The sequence below is a fragment of the Corvus moneduloides genome, chromosome W, assembly GCF_009650955.1.
Source record: "Corvus moneduloides isolate bCorMon1 chromosome W, bCorMon1.pri, whole genome shotgun sequence".
NCBI classification, from domain to species: Eukaryota; Metazoa; Chordata; class Aves; order Passeriformes; family Corvidae; genus Corvus; species Corvus moneduloides.
This window is the reverse complement of record NC_045510.1, coordinates 16,721,709-16,743,469: the sequence shown is the minus strand read 5'-3', so window position 1 is coordinate 16,743,469 and position 21,761 is coordinate 16,721,709. Positions and strand designations below refer to the sequence as shown.

The following is a 21,761-nucleotide window of genomic DNA, read 5'->3' as shown; positions in this document are numbered from 1 at the left end:
TATGAGGCTTATGGTACCTTGCAGAAAGCTTGGAGGAGTATTCTCTTCAATTTATAATTTTATAACTGTTTTTCCTCAATAGCCCAGTTACACTCTTTTCTCAGTGTGTACTGTACAACCTAACCATTTCAGTCTTTCCAGAAAGACTGCATTCAGAAACCAGTGGGAAAATTTACAGGCAAGTTAGTCACAAGCAACTGCCTTGAAAAATAACATTGATAAACAGAAGGAAGGAAAAACTAAATAGAAATAACATTAATATTTAATAACATTCTAAATTTTCCTAAGTGTCTTTATTTTTCATGTTAATGGGCATCTGAACAAAGGTAAAAATTCATGTATCCTTATAACAAAACCTTTAAAGTTGCAAAAAGGTGGACAAAGGACAAAGGTTAAGGTGGACAAAGGTTATAAAGGTTTGTATCTTTAGCATGAACTCTACCCCCTAAAGCTGAATAAATATATAATTAATGATGCCATATACATACTCTATTAGATGCCCAGACATAAACAAAACCTTCCTGATTATAGAAAGAGCTATGCTGAAAGTAATTTGACTTCAACAACGACCCTTATAATAAACTTACAATGATGCCAGACGTCCAAGGGTTCAGGAGGAAGAGGGCACACACCAGAAACGTGCAAACCAAAACCACACTAATGGATAAAAGGAGCCAGTGACGAAGTCCAATATACTGCTCCCAAAATATAAATGGATAACCATTTGGGTAGCTGGCAATCCCCATACCAGCATAGTTATTACAGATAGCTCTCACTTTCTTGATAGCTTCCACAAAGTCAGAAGTTTCACGCAATCCATTGAGGTAGAAAGGAAACTGAGCATATTCTATGGGCTCAGCTGCTGGAACTAGGAAAAGTATAGCAATGTTTTAACATGTTTGGGAAGGAGATACACAGACAGCATTGTTAACAAGACACTTGTTCTCTATAGCAGAATGCTTAAAGGTGTTGAATTTAAATGTTTGCATCTTTGGAACAACTGACACTTAAAACACTCTAAATAAAGGAAATTACTATATTTGTGATAAACACAGCCTTTATCAAGTCCCCAAACAATTCTATATCATTTAACAACTACAGATTTCAATATATGTATGCAATCTTCACCAGCTTTGTACTGAATACCTGTCCTAGGGTTTGGATACATTGAAGCACAGCTAGCTTGTTACGAAATCACATTTTCAAGAGCACCAGTCCTCCCCCACATGTACTCTCCCATTCCCCACTGGTGTCCAACTAACAATCCTCCCAATAAATTACTGAAGTGAAGTAAGGCGAACCAACATTTCTGCTCAGGATGCAAAACAGTGAACAGCACAGAGTGGGAGGGACATAAGGAGAGCACCCACTCAGACTCCTCCCCAAAATAGCTCTTGTACCATATTGGTGTTGGTATCTTATACATATGAGCTAACTAGATGAAATTTCCTTACATATCAAAAATTGAGGATAAACATGATGAAATTCAGGAATTTAATGCAATCTCCAGGTTTCTCTCACATACAGAACTATCAAGTGACATTAGGAGCAATGCTTATAAGTTCGTAGAACTTTGCTAGAAACTGTTATAAACTCATTTTTCAACATGATAAAACCCTTCAGTGGTGCCACATTACACTAGATTCAACAACTGCACTTGTGTCCTGAGTCTACAGAGTAACACAATATATTGTTCTGTTTATGCTTCTGAGCCCTATACAGCATCACCCAACTGTAGTTACTAGGTCTTAAAGGAAGGGTGAGACCACCTATATAAACTGTAAGACATTAAGATAAAATGTTACTTACTTCTCAGCCTTGTTTCTGGCATATAGTCTGCTTTGTCATGGACCCATTCTGGGTGGGGAGGCCGGATGTTGGCTTGTGAGGCAGCATAGGCCACAGGGTCATTACTAACCCAGGCTGTCAGGTAGATGTAAAAAGCATTTGGGTTAATGATTCCATCTGCATCCACCAAACGTTGTTTAGTCAACTGCAAAATGCAAAAATTAGAAGCCATTCAGAATGAGTTTTGCTTTCAGGGCTCTTGCTGCAAAGCTTAATACAAAAAGCCTGGAGATGCAACACACATATAGGAAGGGGGAAAGAAAAAGACAAATAGCATTAACTTTCACTTGAAGTGACTTACCAGAAAACTATTGTGTGAGAATGAAGAAAAATCTAAACAACTACAGCAACAGTGGAAAGTGGTTATTTATAAACTAATATTTATATAATTTTTATAATACCCACTAAATCAGCAGATGGTTCCAGAACAAACTGAACAATTTAAATACAAATTCAAAAAAACTGTCTGTAACCGAGGGTGAAAAACAGCAGAATTGAAGAAATGTATTTTAAAGCAAAGGGAAAAAAACTTGGCAAGAGTGCCTATACATGCCCTTGTGCAATTAACCTCTGTTGCTAACATTGAAGAAAATGCCACCCAGTAAATGGAGAGCTATAAAAATTAAAACAACATCTGTATAAACTTTTCTAACACTTGTCTCCCATGATCTATGTATTTCAGAAAATGCCCAGTGCAAAAAAACCCCAGACAAGTGCACTGTGTTATTTGGGTCACTGTTGGCAAATTTATCTATGGGGTAAAAAGCAGTGGTATTCTTCTAGGGTTCTTCAGCCAAATACTGCACAGCTAGAGCTCTGACAGAGAACTCTGGATTAAAAGTATTACTGTGGGGTTTCTTTGATTGATTTGTTTATTTAAAACACTGACTTGGCTCCAGTTTCAGATCCTTTTAATGAAATGAAGAACAGCAGTGACAGCAGTTAAAAAAAAGTCAACCTTTCCCCCCCCCAAAAAAACCCCACACCTAGATTCCAAGGATCTGGATTCAATTAATACACAGGATATGCAACAACTGTATGTCTTCAAGCTGTCTTTGGAATTGGATGGTACAGTACTCAGCCCTTGTGGGTGCACCACACTTTTTTCCTCCCAGGCACAGGAAATTGTATCAACAGCTGTAGTATAATCACATTTGTTCTTCAGAGTATGTGGCAGACACTGCTAAACAAAATCTCATTAAAGGTTTTCCCTTTGGCTCCTCACCTTTGCTGAATTCATAGCTAAAGCATCATTCAAACCTGACAGCATGCTGCATGCTGCCATATAGCAATGTGTTTTACACACCATAGTAACTGAACAGTGTAATCCCTAAATTTGTCACCTTTAATGTCAGTAAAAAATGAAAATAAGCAGATCTACCGAGAAACTCACTAGAGAGACTATTTTCTGCCTGAAAGGACTGAGTCAATGATTCTAGGAGAGAAGAAACTAGGTTACTGCACAATTTTTTCTTAAGAGGATTAAAATAAAATTTTGGCATAAGGAGTCAAACCCAGCATATTTCACCTACCTATGTGATACTAAAAAGCAGAAAAAGCAGTTATATGCTGTGATAACCTTGTGAAAGAATCTAAGATGCATTTTATTTAGGCAGCTCAACCAACTGCCATTCTCAGTTCTACTACAGTATATTTAGTAATGACAGTACAATAATATTGTACAGCATATAGTTATTTCAGTCCCCTTCCATTCACTATCATTTGTAAACATCTTTCTTTAAAATGTGTATTTTGAATAAATTGGTAGGAACTAACCAAATAATTGTGAATGCTAGATTCAAAGCCGCAGCAGAAGGCTGAGCAAAAGTCATCCCTATAAAATAATCTGATTCAAATCAGGAATGATGCCACTTAGGACAACAAGGCTAAATTGGCTTTATGTCTTGCATAGGACCAGTCTCCACCTACCTAAGGATGCAGAGTAGCATCTTCCACACCAATTGCAGAGGAAACTGTGTGCATGTGTGTATGAGACAGGAACAGCATTTAACCCATGCCAGCCAATAATCACAAAGGACAGGCATTCCTGGTATTGATTTTAAATATTTCTCAACACAGGCAAGATTCTGCATGCTAGCGCATGCAGCCCAAGCAAAGTCAGTGAGGCTACGCAATTAGGTACAACTCAGAAATTTCAATTCATCAAGATGAAAAAAGGCGCTATGGCATTTTTCTTGCATCTCCCCAACTCCTGATGGGATTGTGCATTCCTGTATAAACCACTATGGACTCTGATACAGTACCTGGCTGATGTCAATGGGCTTTGCTCGGTTGCCTGTTTGCACCAAGAGTTTGTAAGCCAGAACAGCATCATCAGATCCGTTTTTATAATTGTCGTAAGTGATTTTCCCAGCTTCCCAGTCACTGTCAAATGCATGCTGAAGTCCTAAAGAGTTCAGGAAGGTGTGAGGAAGATAGAACAATCAAATGAGAAAATGGTCTTTGAAACAAATTTCAGTAGGAAGAAACAATAATAATTAATTTTTTTAATATAAAGTATGACTATGGCTGAAGCAGTGTCCTGGTTTAAACTGGAATAGAGTTAATTTTCTTCCTAGTAGCTGACAGTGCTGTGGTTTGGATTCAGTACAGATTAATGCTGATAACACACTGATGTTTTTGTTGTTGCTGAGCATTGCTTACCCTGAGTCAAGGGCTTTTCAGTGTCTCAGGCTATGCCAGAGAGGAGCTGCACAAGAAGCCAGGAAGGAGCATGGCTGGGACAGCTGACCTGAACTGGCCAAAGGGATATTCCACACCACAGAACGTCATGTCCAGTATATAAACTGAGGGGAATTATCCAGAAGGTGGGTTTGCTGCTCAGGGACAGGCTGGGCATCAGTTAGCGGGTGGTGAACACCTGTATCGTTCATCATTTGTTTTCCTTGGGTTTTATTCCTCTCCCTTTCTCATTTTCAGTACTATTATTATTATTATTATTATTATATTTTACTTTGTTTCAATTATTAAACTGTTCTTATCTCAACACATGAGTTTTTAACTTTTTTCCCGATTCTCCTCCCCGGAGAGGTGGGGGGGAGTAAGCGATCGTATTTGTGGTACTTAGTTGCCGGCTGGAATTGACAGGCCTTTTTGGTGCCTGATGTGGGGCACAAAGGGTTGAGATAATGACAGATTTGACCAGAGCATGTTAAAACAAATTTGTTATAAGCTTTTATTGTATTGGTTTAATAGTCACTGGTCACAATGTTGATTTATTTTCTCAAAGAGTTGTTGTGCTTGTTCTCAGAGTTACATTATGGACCTACTTACTTGCAGCATGTGTTTGCTCTTTTGGTATTTGTCATCTCTGGGGCCTGGGCTAAGTTTCTTGTTTTGTTGTAGTTGGTAATACTGGCTTGTGATATGATAGAATTGCTGGTATGTCTACTCAGCATTGCCATCACCTCTGTACTTTGGGAATCATCTATTGGGAATGATTAATAACTACACCTTTTGCCTTTTCTCCTCAGAGAACCGACCTATGGGGGAGACATCTTCCTACATTTTCCCTTTCTCCTCCAGGCTAATTACAGAACTGTCTGAGAATTTTGAAATTTTTTTAAATCCCTGGGATGTTGAAACTAGGCTATTTCTGGTCCTGGTCCTATTTCTAGGAATGCTGAATGTGCTTCAGATCTTGTTTAGGGTTAAGCAACTATCTGTGGCTATACCAATCCCCACAACAGGCACTGTGACTACTCCAAACCCTGCAACAAGCATTGCAGCTACTCAGACCCTGGCAATGAATGATGAAGCTGAAGCAGAGAACCAACCCATGTTGGTATCGTTTGCCCCTATACACAAGAAGAAATGGACACAAAAGGCATCTCATTTAATAAAGGAGGACAAAGCAGAGCCATCACAGGAACAGGAGGAAGAGGCAGAACAAGAGGTAACCACTCAATCCCTATCCCCAAGTGAGCTGCAGGATATGAAAAAAGATTTCAGATCTTGTCCAGCTGAGCATGTTATCACCTGGCTGCTCCAATGCTGGGACAATGGGGCTAGCAGTTTGGAATTAGAAGGTAAGGAAGCCAAGCAGCTGGGATCACTTTCTACAGAAGGTGATTGGAAAAGGGACACAAGTCCTTGGCCTCTGGAGGTGACTCCTGTCAAGTGTGAAGGAAAGGTAACCCTTCAAGGAAGATGTTATATGTTGCGCAGGCAAATAGACTGTAGTGGAGAAAGGTATCCAGGACCTGGGGGAATTAGTCATGCTAGAGATGATTTGACTCAAACAATGTGCAGTCACCCACAGATCCAAAGTCGAGTGCACACAACCCATGTGGCAGAAATTTGTACAGAGTGCACCATTGTCACATGCCAACTCACTGGCAGTAATGACCTGAAGAGACGAAGAGGCACCAACAGTGGATGAAGTTGCTCACCAACTCCAGGAGTACAAAGAAAATCACTCTTCCTCCCTTGTCTAGGCTGTGAAAAAACTGTCCCAGGAGTTACAGAAATTCAAAGAGAATATGTTCTACTCCCTACCTGTATGGACCCACATCTCAGTTAAGTGTACTTTTGCATAAGAGGGAGAATATACTGGGTACACACCTTGGGGTACCCTGTGGTTTCACCTGCAGGACCATGGAGAGGACATGAGGAAGTGGAATGGAAAATCTACCTCGACCCTAGAGGCACAGGTATGTGAATTGCAAAGATAAACAGTCCCAAATGGGGGTTCTTCCAGGAAAGTTGCTGCTCAAGTCACAATTGGGCAGTTCCCCAGGCAGAGTGGAAGGACTGATCTTACTTCTGATCCTATGGAAAGGAATTCTAATCCATTTCTACAATAAATAAAATAAAAATAAAATAAAATAAAATAAAACAAATAAAGTAAATGGAGAATCCTATGACCAGGACTAGAGGGGCCCTGCCTCCAGCCAGGTGGAAGAGAGGGACAACTGGGTTTACTGTGTGGTGTGAATCCAATGGCCTGGCACGTCAGACCCACAGGAGTACAAATCTCTAGTAGACACTGGTGCACAGTGTACCTGAATGCTATCAAGCTATGTAGGGACAGAATCCATTTGTACTTCTGGAGTGACAGGAGGATCCAAACAGCTGACTGTATTGGAAGCTGGATTAGCCTGACTGGGAATGAGTGGCAAAAGCACCCCATTGTGACTGGCCAGAGGCTCCGTGCATCCTTGGCATAGACTATCTCAGGAGAGGGGATTTCAAGGACCCCAAAGAGTACCAGTGGGCTTTCAGTACAGCTGTCCTGGAGATGGAGGAAATTAAACAGTTGTCTACCTTGCCTTGTCTCTTGGAGGACTGTTCTATTTCTGGGGTTGCTGAGGGTTGAAGAACAACAGGTACCAATTGCTACCACAGCAGTGGCAATACTACACCAGCCGAGACTCCCTGATTCTCATCCATGAACGAATTTGTTGACTGAAGAGCCAAGGAGTGATCAGCAGGACCCATTCACCCTTTAACAGCACCACATGGCCAGTGCCAAAGCCTAATGGAGAATGGAGGCTGACAGGAGATTATCATGGCCTGAATGAAGTCATGCCACCTCTGAGTGCTGCTGTACAGGATATGTTGGAACTTCAATATGAACTGGAGTCAAAGGCAGCCAAATAGTACCAAAATTTATATTGCTAATCCATTTTTCTCAATCCCTCTGGCAGCAGACTGCAGGCCACAGTTTGCTTTCACTTGGAGAAGTGTCCAGTATACCTGGAATCAACTGTCTCAGGGGTGGAAACACAGCCCGACCATCTGCCATAGACTGATCAAAACTCAGTTATTAAACTGTCTTAATCTCGAACCAAGAGTTTCCTCACTTTTACTCATCTGATTCTCTCCTCCATCCCACCAGGATGGTGGAGGTGGGGAGAGTGAGTGGGTGTGTGGTGCTTATTTTCCAGCTGGGGTTAAACCATGTTAATTACTCTTTTATTTACACCCTCCTCAAAACAAAGCTGAAATGTCACCCTGACATAGATGGTACCAAAACAGAAGGGGCTGAGTTCAGCCCTGATTTAACCTCACTGGCTACTGTGGAGTTAAAACCAGGCAGGGATTTAGTCCATTATCCAGAAGAGAAATACACTCTCCATACTCCCTCCTCTCTCACCAAAAGCACATTAAACCACAGAAGGAGACACACCCCACTGATTAACTGTCTGGGATTACTGCAGAGCACTGAGACAATAATTTCTATGATACAACCAGAAATTCTACTACAAGGGAAAAAAGCCCACCATACTCAAACTTTTAGCTTCAAACAGACACTCAGCTGCTTCTTGAGCACAGTGTGAGTGCTCAATTTGTTCCATCTGTTCAAATTGTGTACCAAATACAAGTCATAGGATCTGCTACCGGCACATGTAAAGATCACAGCCAACAGCTATTCACTCTCAACTGTTATTTTCCTCTTTGCCACTCTTCAAAGGGGAGGGAATACCTCACAGCACAAATTTGGATGATTTAGAACAGAAAGCCACAGTCCAGTAAAAGGAAGTTCTGTGAGAACAGATCACAAACTTCATGTTCAAAGAAGGAAAGGAAAAGGCTGGGGATGGGGTGATGGTGGAAATCACCAACCCACCTCACAGCTGCACTGAGGAGCTGTAATGAACATCATAATTACAGATAAGATAGGCTAGCCACAGCTGTAAGGAGATAAGAGTGGAAGAGAAAACAACCTTACTGACACCACCTCAGGGCCTAAGTATTCATTCCCATTTATAAATTCTTTCTTCCTCACTTGGAAAGCTGCCTCCCAGGTCATCCTACAAAATCATACCCACTTGTAAAGCTAACAAGTTGAGAACAAAGGGATGAAATAAGCCTGCCAAACTTGCTATATGCAGCCCTTCAGCACCAGCCCAGAAAGAGCATGATTTAACAGTAGATATTCTGACATCCTTGAAGGGACTTCAAAGTCCCTGTGACAGGACCTTTCACCCCTGAGACTTATCTATGTCCTCCATGGCTAAGTCAGTGGGATGGTTTGTCTTGTGATGAATATCTTGGCTGAAAACACCCTTAGCCAGCAATAAACATCCTGCCTTGAATGCATGGGAAAGGATAAGCAAAAATTCTGACTGACAGACAAGCACTTTTACAAACTATAAAAGACCACTATGATTTTCATAAAATCAGAAATCTCTTATACACTCTCTGAGTGTGTGGAGAGTTCTCCTCAATGCTGAGATGTTGGTATCGAGATACTTCCCTAAGATTGAGAGAAATTAGGAGACTTCTGCACACCACTATCATTCGTTGATAAGTGACATTGGTTCCTAATTTATACTATTTCTTTGCTAGCTGTAATATAGGTACCTTTATTATCATGCACCGTCTTATGAACCTACTAGTACTGTTTTTGTTTATCCTGTGTAGTAAGCCCATTAAAGTCTCATGTCTGTCTTTTCCTTGTGTCTATTCAATAAATAATCCGTGTTGTAATAGACCTGATCGGTCATTATTAAGAACTTGTGAGCAAGAGTGGGTTTTGGGGTGTTGGCCACCTCAATAAAGCTGCTGTCTACTGACAGAAACCTGGGCAAAGGCAGGGACTTGTCTAAGATCTCCCCTCTCATTCGTAACAGTCCCCTTTAAGAAAATGCTGTTTGTCGCTGCCCTAGGAGTGTGGAAAATATTATTTAGGCCACTCTCTATTATCCTGATTGAATGCTCATGGAGATTTGGAGTAGTGTCTGAGGACTGGAGGAAAGCAAATGTCAGTCCTATCTTCAAGGCAAGAAGGAGGACCCAGGAAACTATAGACCAGCCAGCCTCACCTTGTTCCCTGGGAAGGTGATAGAACAGCTAATCCTGGGAACCATTCCAGGCATGTGAAGGACAAGAAGGTAATTGGGAGCAGTCAGCATGACCAAGGGGAAGTCATGCTTGATCAACATGATAACCTTCCACAATGAAATTACCAGCTTAGACAAGGGGAGATCTTGTCTACCTTGACTTGAGAAAGGCTTTTGACACTGTCTCCCATAAGATCATCATAGAGAAGCTGATGAAGTATGGGCTGGATGAGTAGACAGTAAAGTGGGTTGGAAACTGGCCAAATGGCTGGGCCCAGATGGTGGTGATCAGTGGCATGAAGTCTAGTTGGAGGCCAGTAACTAGCAGTGTACTCCCTGAGTAATTATTGAGTCCAGTCCTGTTCAACATCTTCATTAATGATCTGGAAGATGGGGCAGAGTGTACACTCAGCAACTCTGCAGATTACACAAAACTGGGAGGACTGGCTGACACGCCAGAGTTGTGCTGCCATCCAGAGGGACCTGGACAGGCTGCAGAAATGGGCTCACAGGAACCTCATGCAATTCAACAAGAAGTGCAAAGTCCTGCCCCTGGGAAGGAACAACCCCATGCACCAGTACATGCTGTGGGCCAACATGCTGGAAAGCATCTTGGCAGAAAAGGCCCTGGAGGTCCTGGAAGACACAAAGTTGAACATGAGCCAGCAGTGTGCCCTTGCAACAAAGATGTCTAATGATATCCTGGGCTGTATTAGACAAAGTATTGCCAGCAGGTTGAGGGAGGTGATCTTTCCCCTCTACTCAGCCCTGGTGAGACCACACCTGGAATGCCTTGTACAGTTCTGGGCCCCCCAGTACAAGAAAAACATGGAGCTATTTGGAAAGAATACAGCACAGGAACACAAAGGTGTTTAAGGGACTGGAGCATCTCACATATGAGGAAAGGCCGAGAAAAATGGGACTGTTTAGCCTGGAGAAGAGAAGGCTCAGGGGGGAATCTCATCAATGTATATAAATACCTCAAGTGGGAATGCAAAAAACACAGTCGGGGTCTTTTCAGTGGTGCCCAGGGACAGGATCAGAGGCAATGGGCACAAACTGAAATGTGGGAGTGCCATTTGAACATAAGAAAACCCTTTTTCAATGTGAGGGTGACTGACTACTGGAACAGGTTGCCCAGGGAGGTTGTGGAGTCTCCCTCCTTGGGAGATATTCAAAAGCCATTTGAACATAGTCCTGGGAAACTGGTTTGAGGTTGAGCACGGGGGTTGGACCAGATGACTTCCAGAGGTCATTTCCAATCTAAACCATTCTGGGATTCTGTGCAGTGCATAAATACAAATCCATCCTTCCTGAATACATCTCTAACTCCATTTCAGCCACTTAGAAAGTGGTTATGTGAAAGCATTTGTGCTATCATGATAATCATGTAAAAGATAATTGGGAGTTAACAGGAGGCTGTTGAAGAATGTAGGAAAAAAGGAGAGACCTTCAAAGGACAGTTTAAGAGGAACAGACAAGTTGCTATGTTTAAGAGTTCTAGTTTTTTTTTCTGTTAAAGGAATTTTCCCCCATACTGTTACTAAGATAGAAATCGCTCTGTACTTAAGGAAAGACAAAGAGCTACCCACTGGCGGTGGGGTGCGCCTGGCTATTCTTTTGTTTCACCTGGGTGTGGAGTCAGTCGCTCTCTGCGTTCGAGAGAGAAAGGAGTCTGCTTGCTTCGGCTACTTTTCTTTCTGCTGGAAACAACACCGGGATCCAAAAGCCGCCTTCCCTGCCCCGCTGGAGGCCGGGCTGTGGCCGCCCTGCCCCATCGCTGCTTTGAGCCTTTCGCTACGTTGTAGCTGTGCTCGCCCTGCCTCCCCGACCTCCAGGAGGTTCCCCGCTTGGATACATCACGTCTGCCACCCGGGATTTGTGTTCGTCCCTGCCGCTCCAGCCTGCCGTTCCAGCCCGCTGTTCCCGAGGGTCCGGCCAGGGGTTTGTGAAGCCTTTGTTGCATCCTTCCCCGGGACCCCAGACCACCGGCGCCACGTGCTCCCCAAGCTCGCTCCGGAGCGCCCCCTGCAGCCGCGGGGAAACCATCGCACCTGCCCTGCTCACCGGGAGCCGCCAGCGCCCCTGCCGGCTGCAAGCAGAACTGCACCCAAGGGGAAAAAGGCCCGACAGCTGAGAAGGCTGGGACTGGGTTGGTGATTGTTTTGCTGTTACTGCCATAGTTATTGTTGTTTGTTTGACTGGTTATATATATAATAGTAAAGAACTGTTATTCCTATTTCCCACATCTTTGCCTAAAAGCCCTTGATTTCAAAATGATAGTAACTCGGAGGGAAAGGGTTTACATCTGCCACTCCAAGGGAGGCTTCTGCCTTCCTTAGCAGACACCTGTCTTTCAAAACCAAGACAGATCTTGGCGCCCAACCGTGGGGCCTGAGGGCATTAAGAGAGAGAGGTGAAAAAGGAATAACCGTTCCTGGATAACTTAATTTTGTGTGCTGGATATAGGAACCTTGTTAGGCAGCACTATGTGGTCTAGTTTACCCTGGTTTGGGTGGCAGGTGGTCGTGGCTATATTCTTCCCCTTTGCAGCTCCTTACCTAAACATGGGTCCTCTGACTAAGGCTACCATTGCTGTTATCCAGCTTGCGCTATGGGTCGAGAAGGTGAGGAATTCATGGGTTTTTAACTTCCTCTGGAATGTGGGTACATGGATAAAGGGCTATCACACCCTGAGTGCATGTTTTAGGGGTTATGTTAAAAATGGTACCTTCTTTGAGGAAATGACACCGGGGAAGTTTTCTCCAAACCCCTCAACCAGTTCTTTGGGCCCACCCTACCAATTTTCAAAGGGTTTAGATTCCCTCTGAGTACTAACCAACTGGTGCTGGTAGGCCTACTCTATTTAGCACTCAGGGATAAGTTGAGATTGGCTTGGATAACTACCCAGACGCCAGCCCCAGAGACTAGAGATCCTGCCCCAGAGCCTGATCCTGCCCCAGAACCTGACACGGCCCCAGACACTAGAGATCCTACCCCAGAGCCTGATTCAGCCCCAGAGCCTGACACAGCCCCAGACACTAGAGATCCTGCCCCACAGCCTGACCCTGCCCCACAGCCTGATACTGCCCAACAGCCCACCTCAGAAATGGACTACCCGAACTGGGTGAGGGTACTGGTGAAAGGGATGCAGGAGATGTGCCAGGAGATGGGTCAGGTGCACCAGGAGATGGGCCAGGAGATGGGCCAGGTGTGCCAGGGGATATGCCAATTGCTAAGGGAATACACCTCCTCAGCTAGTGAAAAACCCTCTCCCTGCCCCAAAGAGGATGAGTCCGATGGTGCAGCAGTGGAACCCACAGATGTTACAACCGTCCAGGTTTCAGCCAAACCACAAGGTCAACCACAGCCAGCAGCAGTCACCCCTGTGCAAAGGAGGAAGTATAAGACCAAATCAGTACAACCAGTTAATGATGATGGGGAACCAGGGCCCTCACAACCAGCAGGAGAGCCAGAGCCAGAAATTATCACTGAGTCCCTGTCGTATGACAGTCTCCCTGGTATGCGAAAAGACATTGTGTGAAGGGGGCGTGAGCCTTATACAACCTGTCTGCTTTGGGTTTGGGACCTTATGGGCACAGGTGTGCAACTGGATAGTGGTGATGCAAGGTATCTGGGATCGTTGACCCAGGACCCAGGTGTGGACCAGATATTTGTGAGGGAGCCAGGGCCCCTTTCTCTCTGGGAGCGGCTCTTAATGAGTGTGAGAGAAAGGTTCATTCACAAAGAAAGAATGCAGGAGTACCATCATAGAATGCAGTGGACACTTGAGGAAGGGATCCAGCAGCTAAGAGAGGTGGCAGTATTAGAGGTACTCTTTGGGAGGGATGAACAGCATGATAATGACCCCGATAAGGTCAGGTGCACAGGACAGATGATGTGGAACCTGGCAAAGCTAGGGCCACAGCAATACACCACCTTCATTGCAACGATTGATGCTGATAATAACCGAGAAACAGTGGGCTCTGTTGCCAACAGGCTCAGGTATTATGACAGTATGGTCAATGGCCCGCTGAAAGCTCATGTCTCTGCTGTGGTCCAGGACCTCAAAGAGGAGATGAAGGAGATGAGGAAGGAAATGAGGGAGGAGATGAGGGAGGAGATGAGGAAGATCAGTGTGGCACCAGTGCAAGTCACAGGCCCCCAAGTCAGAGCCCGTCATCCCCCTGCTAGAAAGAGAAGGTACACCCCATGAGCTGAGCTGTGGTTTTTCCTGTGTGAGCATGGGGAAGACATGAAAAGGTGCGATGGGAAACCCACCTCTGTCCTGGCAGCGCGGGTGCGTGAACTCAAGGAGGGAGGCACTAACCAAAGGGGTTCCGCTAAGGTGAAAGTAGCCTCAGCCTCCCGTGACCGAGTTGCCAGGCATTAAAAAAGGGAGGATGATATGTCGGATCCCCTTGAAGGTACCTCGAGCATGTACGCCCAGGGAAAGAATGATAACCAGGGCTAGAGGGGCCCTGCCTCTAGCCAGGAAGAGGCACGGGAGAACTGGGTTTTCTGGACGGTGTGGATCCGATGGCCTGGCACATCAGAGCCACAAAAATATGATGCATTGGTTGATACTGGGGCACAGTGTACTTTAATGCCATCGGGACATGTGGGGGCAGAACCTGTATCCATCGCTGGGGTGACCAGGGGATCACAGCAGTTGACCATCTTGGAAGCTGAAGTGAGCCTGACTGGGAAGGAGTGGCAAAAGCATCCGATTGTGACCGGCCCAGAGGCCCCGTGGATTCTGGGCATAGACTTCCTCTGGAACGGCTATTACAAAGACCCAAAAGGACTCAGGTGGGCATTTGGGATTGCTGCTGTGGAGGCAGAGGGCATTAGGCAATTGAACACCCTGCCTGGACTATCAGAGAATCCTTCTGCAGTTGACCTCCTGAAAGTGGAAGAGCAACGAGTGCCAATTGCCACCTCGACAGTGCACCGCCGGCAGTATCGGACAAATCGAGATGCTGTGATCCCCATCCACAAGATGATCCGTGAGCTGGAGAGCCAAGGGGTGGTCAGCAAGACCCACTCACCCTTCAACAGCCCCATCTGGCCTGTGCGCAAGTCTGACGGGGAATGGAGATTGACTGTGGACTATCGTGGCTTGAATGAAGTGACTCCACCATTGAGCGCTGCTGTGCCGGACATGTTGGAGCTCCAGTACAAGCTGGAGTCCAAAGCAGTGAAGTGGTACGCCACTATTGACATTGCTAATGCATTTTTCTCCATTCCTCCAGCAGCGGAGTGCAGGCCTCAGTTTGCTTTCACCTGGAGGGGTGTGCAGTACATCTGAAACCGACTGCCCCAGGGGTGGAAGCACAGTCCCACCATCTGCCATGGACTGATCCAGACTGCACTAGAAAAGGGTGAGGCCCCAGAACATCTGCAGTACATTGATGACATCATTGTGTGGGGGAACACTGCAACAGAAGTGTTGGAGAAAGGAGAGAGAATAATTCAAATTCTCCTGGAAGCTGGTTTCTCGATCAAGAAGAGCAAGGTCAAGGGACCTGCCCAAGAGATCCAGTTCCTGGGAGTAAAGTGGCAAGATGGACGACATCAGATTCCCACTGAGGTCATCAATAAGATCACAGCAATGTCTCCGCCGACCAACAAGAAGGAAACACAAGCTTTCCTAGGCGCCATAGGTTTCTGGAGAATGCACATTCCCGAGTACAGCCAGATTGTGAGCCCTCTTTACCTGGTTACCCGCAAGAAGAATGATTTCCACTGGGGCCCTGAACAGCAGCAAGCCTTGGCCCAGGTCAAGCAGGAAATCGCTTACGCCGTAGCCCTTGGCCCAGTCAGGACAGGACCAGAGGTGAAGAACGTGCTTTACTCTGCAGCCAGGAACAATGGTCTGTCCTGGAGCATCTGGCAGAAGGTACCTGGTGAGACTCAGGGCCGACCACTGGGATTCTGGAGCCGAAGCTACAGAGGATCTGAAGCCAACTACACTCCCACAGAAAAAGAAATCTTGGCAGCTTATGAAGGAGTCCAAGCTGCCTCAGAAGTAATCGGCACAGAGGCACAACTCCTCCTGGCACCCTGACTACTGGTGCTGGGGTGGATGTTCAAAGGAAAGGTTCCTTCCATGCATCACGCCACCAACGCTACTTGGAGCAAATGGATCGCCCTCATCACCCAGCGTGCCCAAATTAGAAACCCAAGTCACCCTGGGATCTTCGAAATAATTACGAACTGGCCGGAAGGTGAGACTTTTGGGTTATCTTCTGAAGAAGAAGAGGAGCAGGTGACACGTGCCGAAGAAGCCCCACCATATAACAAGCTACCGGAGAGTGAAAGACAATACGCCCTCTTCACTGATGGTTCCTGCTGCATTGTAGGCGCTAGCCAGAAATGGAAAGCTGCTGTATGGAGCCCCACACAACAAGTTGCACAGGCTACTGAAGGAGAAGGTGGATCGAGCCAATTTGCTGAACTCAAAGCTGTTCAATTAGATCTGTACATAGCTGAAAGAGAGAAGTGGCCAAAGCTCTACCTCTACACTGATTCATGGATGGTGGCCAATGCTCTGTGGGGTTGGCTGGAAAGGTGGAAGAAGGCAAAACTGGCAGTGCAGAGGAAAACCAATCTGGGCTGCTGAGGTGTGGAAAGGCATTGCCACTCGGGTAGAAAAGCTATCCGTGAAGGTCCGTCATGTAGATGCTCACATCCCCAAGAGCCGGGCTAACGAAGAACATCGTAACAACAAACAGGTAGATCAGGCTGCAAAAATAGCGGCGTCACAGATAGACTTGGACTGGCAACATAAAGGAGAGCTGTTCCTAGCTCGATGGGCCCATGATGCCTCAGGCCATCAGGGCAGAGATGCCACCTATAAGTGGGCACGAGATCGAGGGGTGGATCTAACCATGGACAGTATCTCCCAAGTGATCCATGACTGTGAGACATGCACTGCGATCAAGCAGGCCAAGCGGGTGAAGCCCCTGTGGTATGGTGGGCGATGGTCCAAATACAAGTATGGGGAGGCCTGGCAGATTGATTACATCACACTGCCTCAAACGTGCCAAGGCAAGCGCTATGTGCTCACAATGGTAGAAGCCACCACTGGGTGGCTGGAGACCTACCCTGTGCCTCACGCTACGGCCCGGAGCACCATCCTGGGCCTTGAAAAGCAAGTCCTTTGGAGGCATGGTACCCCTGAGAGAATCGAGTCTGACAATGGGACTCATTTCAAGAACAGCCTTATAAACACCTGGGCTAGAGAACATGGCATAGAGTGGGTGTACCACATCCCTTACCATGCACCAGCAGCTGGGAAGGTTGAGCGGTATAATGGACTGCTTAAAACCACCTTGAAGGCACTGGGTGGGGGGACTTTCAAAAACTGGGAGGTGCATTTAGCAAGAGCCACCTGGTTAGGTCCCGCCAGCCAAGCAGGCCCTGCCCAATCCGAACCCCTACAAACAACAGACGGGGATAAGGTTCCAGTGGTGCATGTGAGAGGTATGCTTGGAAAAACTGTTTGGGTAAAGTCTGCCTTGAGCAAAGACAAACCCATCCGTGGGGTTGTTTTTGCTCAGGGACCAGGTTGCACCTGGTGGGTGATGCAAAGGGATGGAGAGACCCGATGCATACCTCAAGGGGATCTTGTTTTAGGGTGAACTACCCATGGCTCTGTACTTGTATCAGTATCAGCATGTATATATGTATATAATCCGGGTGATGAATGTCTTTATATGGTTAAAAGGGTTAAGTTTCATGTAACATGTTAGTATGGGAAAAAATTCAGGGTGGATAATGTTAGGGTTTTAAGAGTTCTAGTTTTTTTTTTCTGTTAAAGGAATTTTCCCCCATACTGTTACTAAGATAGAAATCGCTCTGTACTTAAGGAAAGACAAAGAGCTACCCACTGGCGGTGGGGTGCGCCTGGCTATTCTTTTGTTTCACCTGGGTGTGGAGTCAGTTGCTCTCTGCGTTCGAGAGAGAGAGGAGTCTGCTTGCTTCGGCTACTTTTCTTTCTGCTGGAAACAACACCGGGATCCAAAAGCTGCCTTCCCTGCCCCGCTGGAGGCCGGGCTGTGGCCGCCCTGCCCTGCCGCTGCTTCGAGCCTTTCGCTACGTTGTAGCTGTGCTCGCCCTGCCTCCCCTGACCTCTGGGGGGTTCCCCGCTTGGATACATCACGTCTGCCACCCGGGATTTGTGTTCGTCCCTGCCGTTCCAGCCTGCCGTTCCAGCCCGCTGTTCCCGAGGGTCCGGCCAGGGGTTTGTGAAGCCTTTGTTCCATCCCTCCCGGGATCCCAGGGCACGGGTGCCGCGTGTTTCCCGAGCTCGCTCCGGAGCACCCCCTGCAGCAGCGGGGAAACCATCGCACCTGCCCTGCTCACCGGGAGCCGCCAGCGCCCCTGCCGGCTGCAAGCAGAACTGCACCCAAGGGGAAAAAGGCCCGACAGCTGAGAAGGCTGGGACTGGGTTGGTGATTGTTTTGCTGTTACTGCCATAGTTATTGTTGTTTGTTTGACTGGTTATACACATATAGATATATAATAGTAAAGAACTGTTATTCCTATTTCCCACATCCTTGCCTAAAAGCTCTCGATTTCAAAATTATAATAACTCGGAGGGAAAGGGGTTACATATGCCATTCCAAGGGAGGCTTCTGCCTTCCTTAGCAGACACCTGTCTTTCAAAACCAAGACACTATGCTAGACAATATATGGAGGCAGAACTTTCAGACTAATATCAAACTTCTGACACAGAGCTAAGCAGACAGAATATTAAATATATGCATTTGCATGCAACATTACCAATTTGTGGTTGCAAGTTACATTTTACATTGCTACACTGTGTGGAAACTTAGCTCTTTCGCTTCTTTTTTTTCCCCTCCAATGTATGCTACAGTTCTTACAAGTTTGATCATCACTTAAATCCAGCTCTCTTTTTATATCTTTATTTCTCAGCTGGCTTAATCACTTTACACTTTTGTCTTGGGGTGACCTTATGATGTGTATCCCATATCGCTGCCTATGCCCAGAAATTAATTTTTGTGCCTTTCTATGCCTCTAAACTGAGCCTGAAAGGGGGAAGGAAAAAACTGAGCAAAACTTTCTCAAAGCAGTTTGCAGCTCGTTCAAGGTTACAAAAAGATAGCAGGTTTTTTTTTTCCCTAGCTGGGGCAGGGGAGGGAGGAAGCACCCGGCTTGTTTTTTTTCCAGTCAGTTTTTGGCCAGTTTTTCTTCTTCTTGTTCTCCGGAGAGAGACTGAGAGTTGGACTTTGGATTTCCTTCTCTGGAATTCCAGATTTTTTCCCCTTTTCTACTGGACTGCTTGATTGCTGTAACATCAGAGCACATCGGGAGGACTTTCCACCGGGCACAGAGGGCCTGGCCCCGGCCCAAGCCCCAGCTCCGAGGAGACCAAAGGGAGGACTCGAACACTTTCCCAGGTTTTTTCCTCTACCGCGAAAGATTTTACCATCTAACATTATTTTCCTTCCCATGTGTTTGTTAAATAAATAGTTTTATCTTCTTCACTTTCCTTCGAGGAAAATTTATTTTTTCCCGAACCTGGTGGGGGAGGGGTGGTTGTACCTTCTCTCAGAGGATATATATATATTTCTAAATTTGCCCAAACTGGAACAAATTTAGTGGCGCCCAACTGTGTGGCTCGAAGGAAAGTGAAAAAAAAAAACAACCTGTGCTAATTACATTTTGGTTTGAATTTACTTATTCTGTGTTGGGGTAAAGTAGTCACCATGCTGGTTGAGTTCATAATGTCTCTCTGGCTCGATATACTCACGTCTTTCTGGTCCTTAGGCTTCATTGAGGTACTAGTGCTTTTTTGGTCCCTAGGGTTGCTTGCCTATCCACAACTTGCTCCAATCTTGTCCTTGATATGTAAATTTTACAGAGAAGGGAGACAAATCAGGATTTCTATTTTGCTGTGCTCGGTGATAATGATTTATAAGAAGTTGATAGAGGTACAAGCAGCTGTTCGAGGTGTGTATGATAAGTGGTTTCTCCGTCCTAACCCCAGTCCTAGCTTCAGTAGCCTGTTTTGGGAATTTATTAGTAATTGTACCCAGATTGTTAGAGGAGGAGGAGATGGGGTTTCCCTTCCCGTTAAATTTGATAGGTTATCTTTTGAGAATGTTCAGTATCCCCTGGATGTTAAAGAGACCACCCTCCTGGTATTTAATCTGGTAATCTTCCTCCATGTAATTCACAGCTTGTCTAGAATAAGAGCTCAGATTTCCAGGGTGACTGCTGAGACACCTGACCCAGAGGCGGAACATCTTGAGTGGTGTGGGGAATGGGAGGACATCGGCCAAACCCTAAAGAAATTCTCTGACCCGATAGTTTGGGATTTCCCATCTGAACAAATTCAGAAACCAGCTGAGGTGGGAAAATATCTGAGAGAGAAATACAATAACAATTCTAATGAGAACAAGCTCCTTGCAATATGCTGGGCTTTGGCATATGCCTATCGCACACTGCAGCAGGTAAAGGTAGAGAGGCAGGAAGATCAATCAGCAAAGCCTGCAGATACCCCAGTCACTCAGGCTGCAGATAAACCAGACAGCAAGCCCAAACCAGATGGAGAGTCTAAGCCATTGACAGTGGCTCCTGTCACAAGGAAAAAGCACACAACCAAAACTGATCGCCCAGTGAAAGATGATGATGATGCAGAGGAAGGAACCTCAAAACCACCAACGGACTCAGGCACAGAAACCATTACTGAGTCCATGTCCATAAAGGACCTTCACAGCCTAAGAAAGGATTACACCCAACGGTCCGATGAATTCATAATAAGTTGGATGGTCTGTATTTGGGATGCTGCAGGTGATGATGTGATGCTGGACGGTGCTGAAGCGAGGCATTTGGGATCCCTGTCACATGATCCAGTGATCGACCAAGAGATGAAAAGGGAGGCTAACTCTACCAGTCTCTGGAGACGGATTTTGACAGGTGTGGCTGAAAGATATATGTGTGGAGATGATCTCTACATGCAGCAAACCCAGTGGAAGACCATAGAACAAGGGATCCAGCGCCTGAGAGAACTAGGGGTGGTAGAGGTTGTCTTCACAAATGACCCAGGATTGAGAAGTCCAGACCGGGCCAGAGTTATTCCATACATGTGGTGAAAACTCATACAGCTTGGGCCACCAGAATATGCTTCTGCTTTAGCAATAATGAAACCGGACTACGGTGCGAATGAGACCGTGCAGGATATGGCAGTGAAGCTCAGAGCATATGCAGACTCTGTGCATGGCCCAACACATGCAAGAATTGCAGCTGTGGAAACACGTATGCAGAAAATTGAAGATGAAATGAAGAAGAATCACCAGGAGATTAAAGAGTGCCTTCTCCGCGGACGTTCCCCAGAGAGAAGGTACATCCCACGAAGTGAGCTGTGGAATTTCCTGTGTGACAGTGGGGAAAACATGAGGAAGTGGGGTGGACAACCCACTTCTGCTCTGGCAGCACGAGTGAGTGAATTGAAGGAGCGCAAGTCTCAGAAAGGAGGATCTACCAAAAAGGAAGTAGCTCCAGTTGCCTGTAGCCAAACTGCCGGAAATGATGGAAAAGACGATGGCATGTCCAATTCCCATGAAGGAACCTCTAAGGTGCAGGCCCAGGGAAAGAAGGATAACCAGGCATAGAGGGGCCCTGCCTCTAGCCAGGTAGAGGTGAGGGAAAACCGTGTTTTTTGGACGGTGTGGATTCGTTGGCCTGGTACATCAGAACCACAAAAATATGATGCCTTGGTTGACACTGGTGCACAGTGTACAATAATTCCATCGCAGCATGTGGGGGTAGAATCTGTTTCTATTGCTGGTGTAACAGGTGGATCACAAGATTTGACCTTGGTGGAAGCCGAGGTGAGCCTGACTGGAAATGAGTGGAAGAGACATCTCATTGTGACTGGCCCAGAGGCCCTGTGCATTTTGGGCATAGACTTCGTCCGGAACGGGTATTTTAGAGACCCAAAGGGACTCAGGTGGGCTTTTGGAATAGCTGCTGTGGAGACAGAGGGCATTAAGCAATTGAACACTTTGCCTGGGCTATCAGAGAACCCGTCTGCAGTCGGCCTTCTGAAGGTGGAAGAACAAAGAGTACCAA

The 21,761-nt window shown here is 45.9% G+C and overlaps 1 protein-coding gene across 1 annotated transcript in view; it reads right to left on the bottom strand.

Moving 5' to 3' along the window:
- The window catches only part of LOC116437427 (protein patched homolog 1-like), a 261,983-nt gene that overhangs the window by 70,030 nt on the left and 170,192 nt on the right, over positions 1 to 21,761 (bottom strand). Inside the window, exons 16-18 of the mRNA XM_032095080.1 lie at positions 4,113 to 4,255; positions 1,810 to 1,993; positions 588 to 868 (exon numbers count right to left, since the gene is read on the bottom strand). Coding sequence (XP_031950971.1) covers positions 588 to 868; positions 1,810 to 1,993; positions 4,113 to 4,255 — 608 coding nt within the window. The remainder of the gene's footprint in view (positions 1 to 587; positions 869 to 1,809; positions 1,994 to 4,112; positions 4,256 to 21,761) is intronic.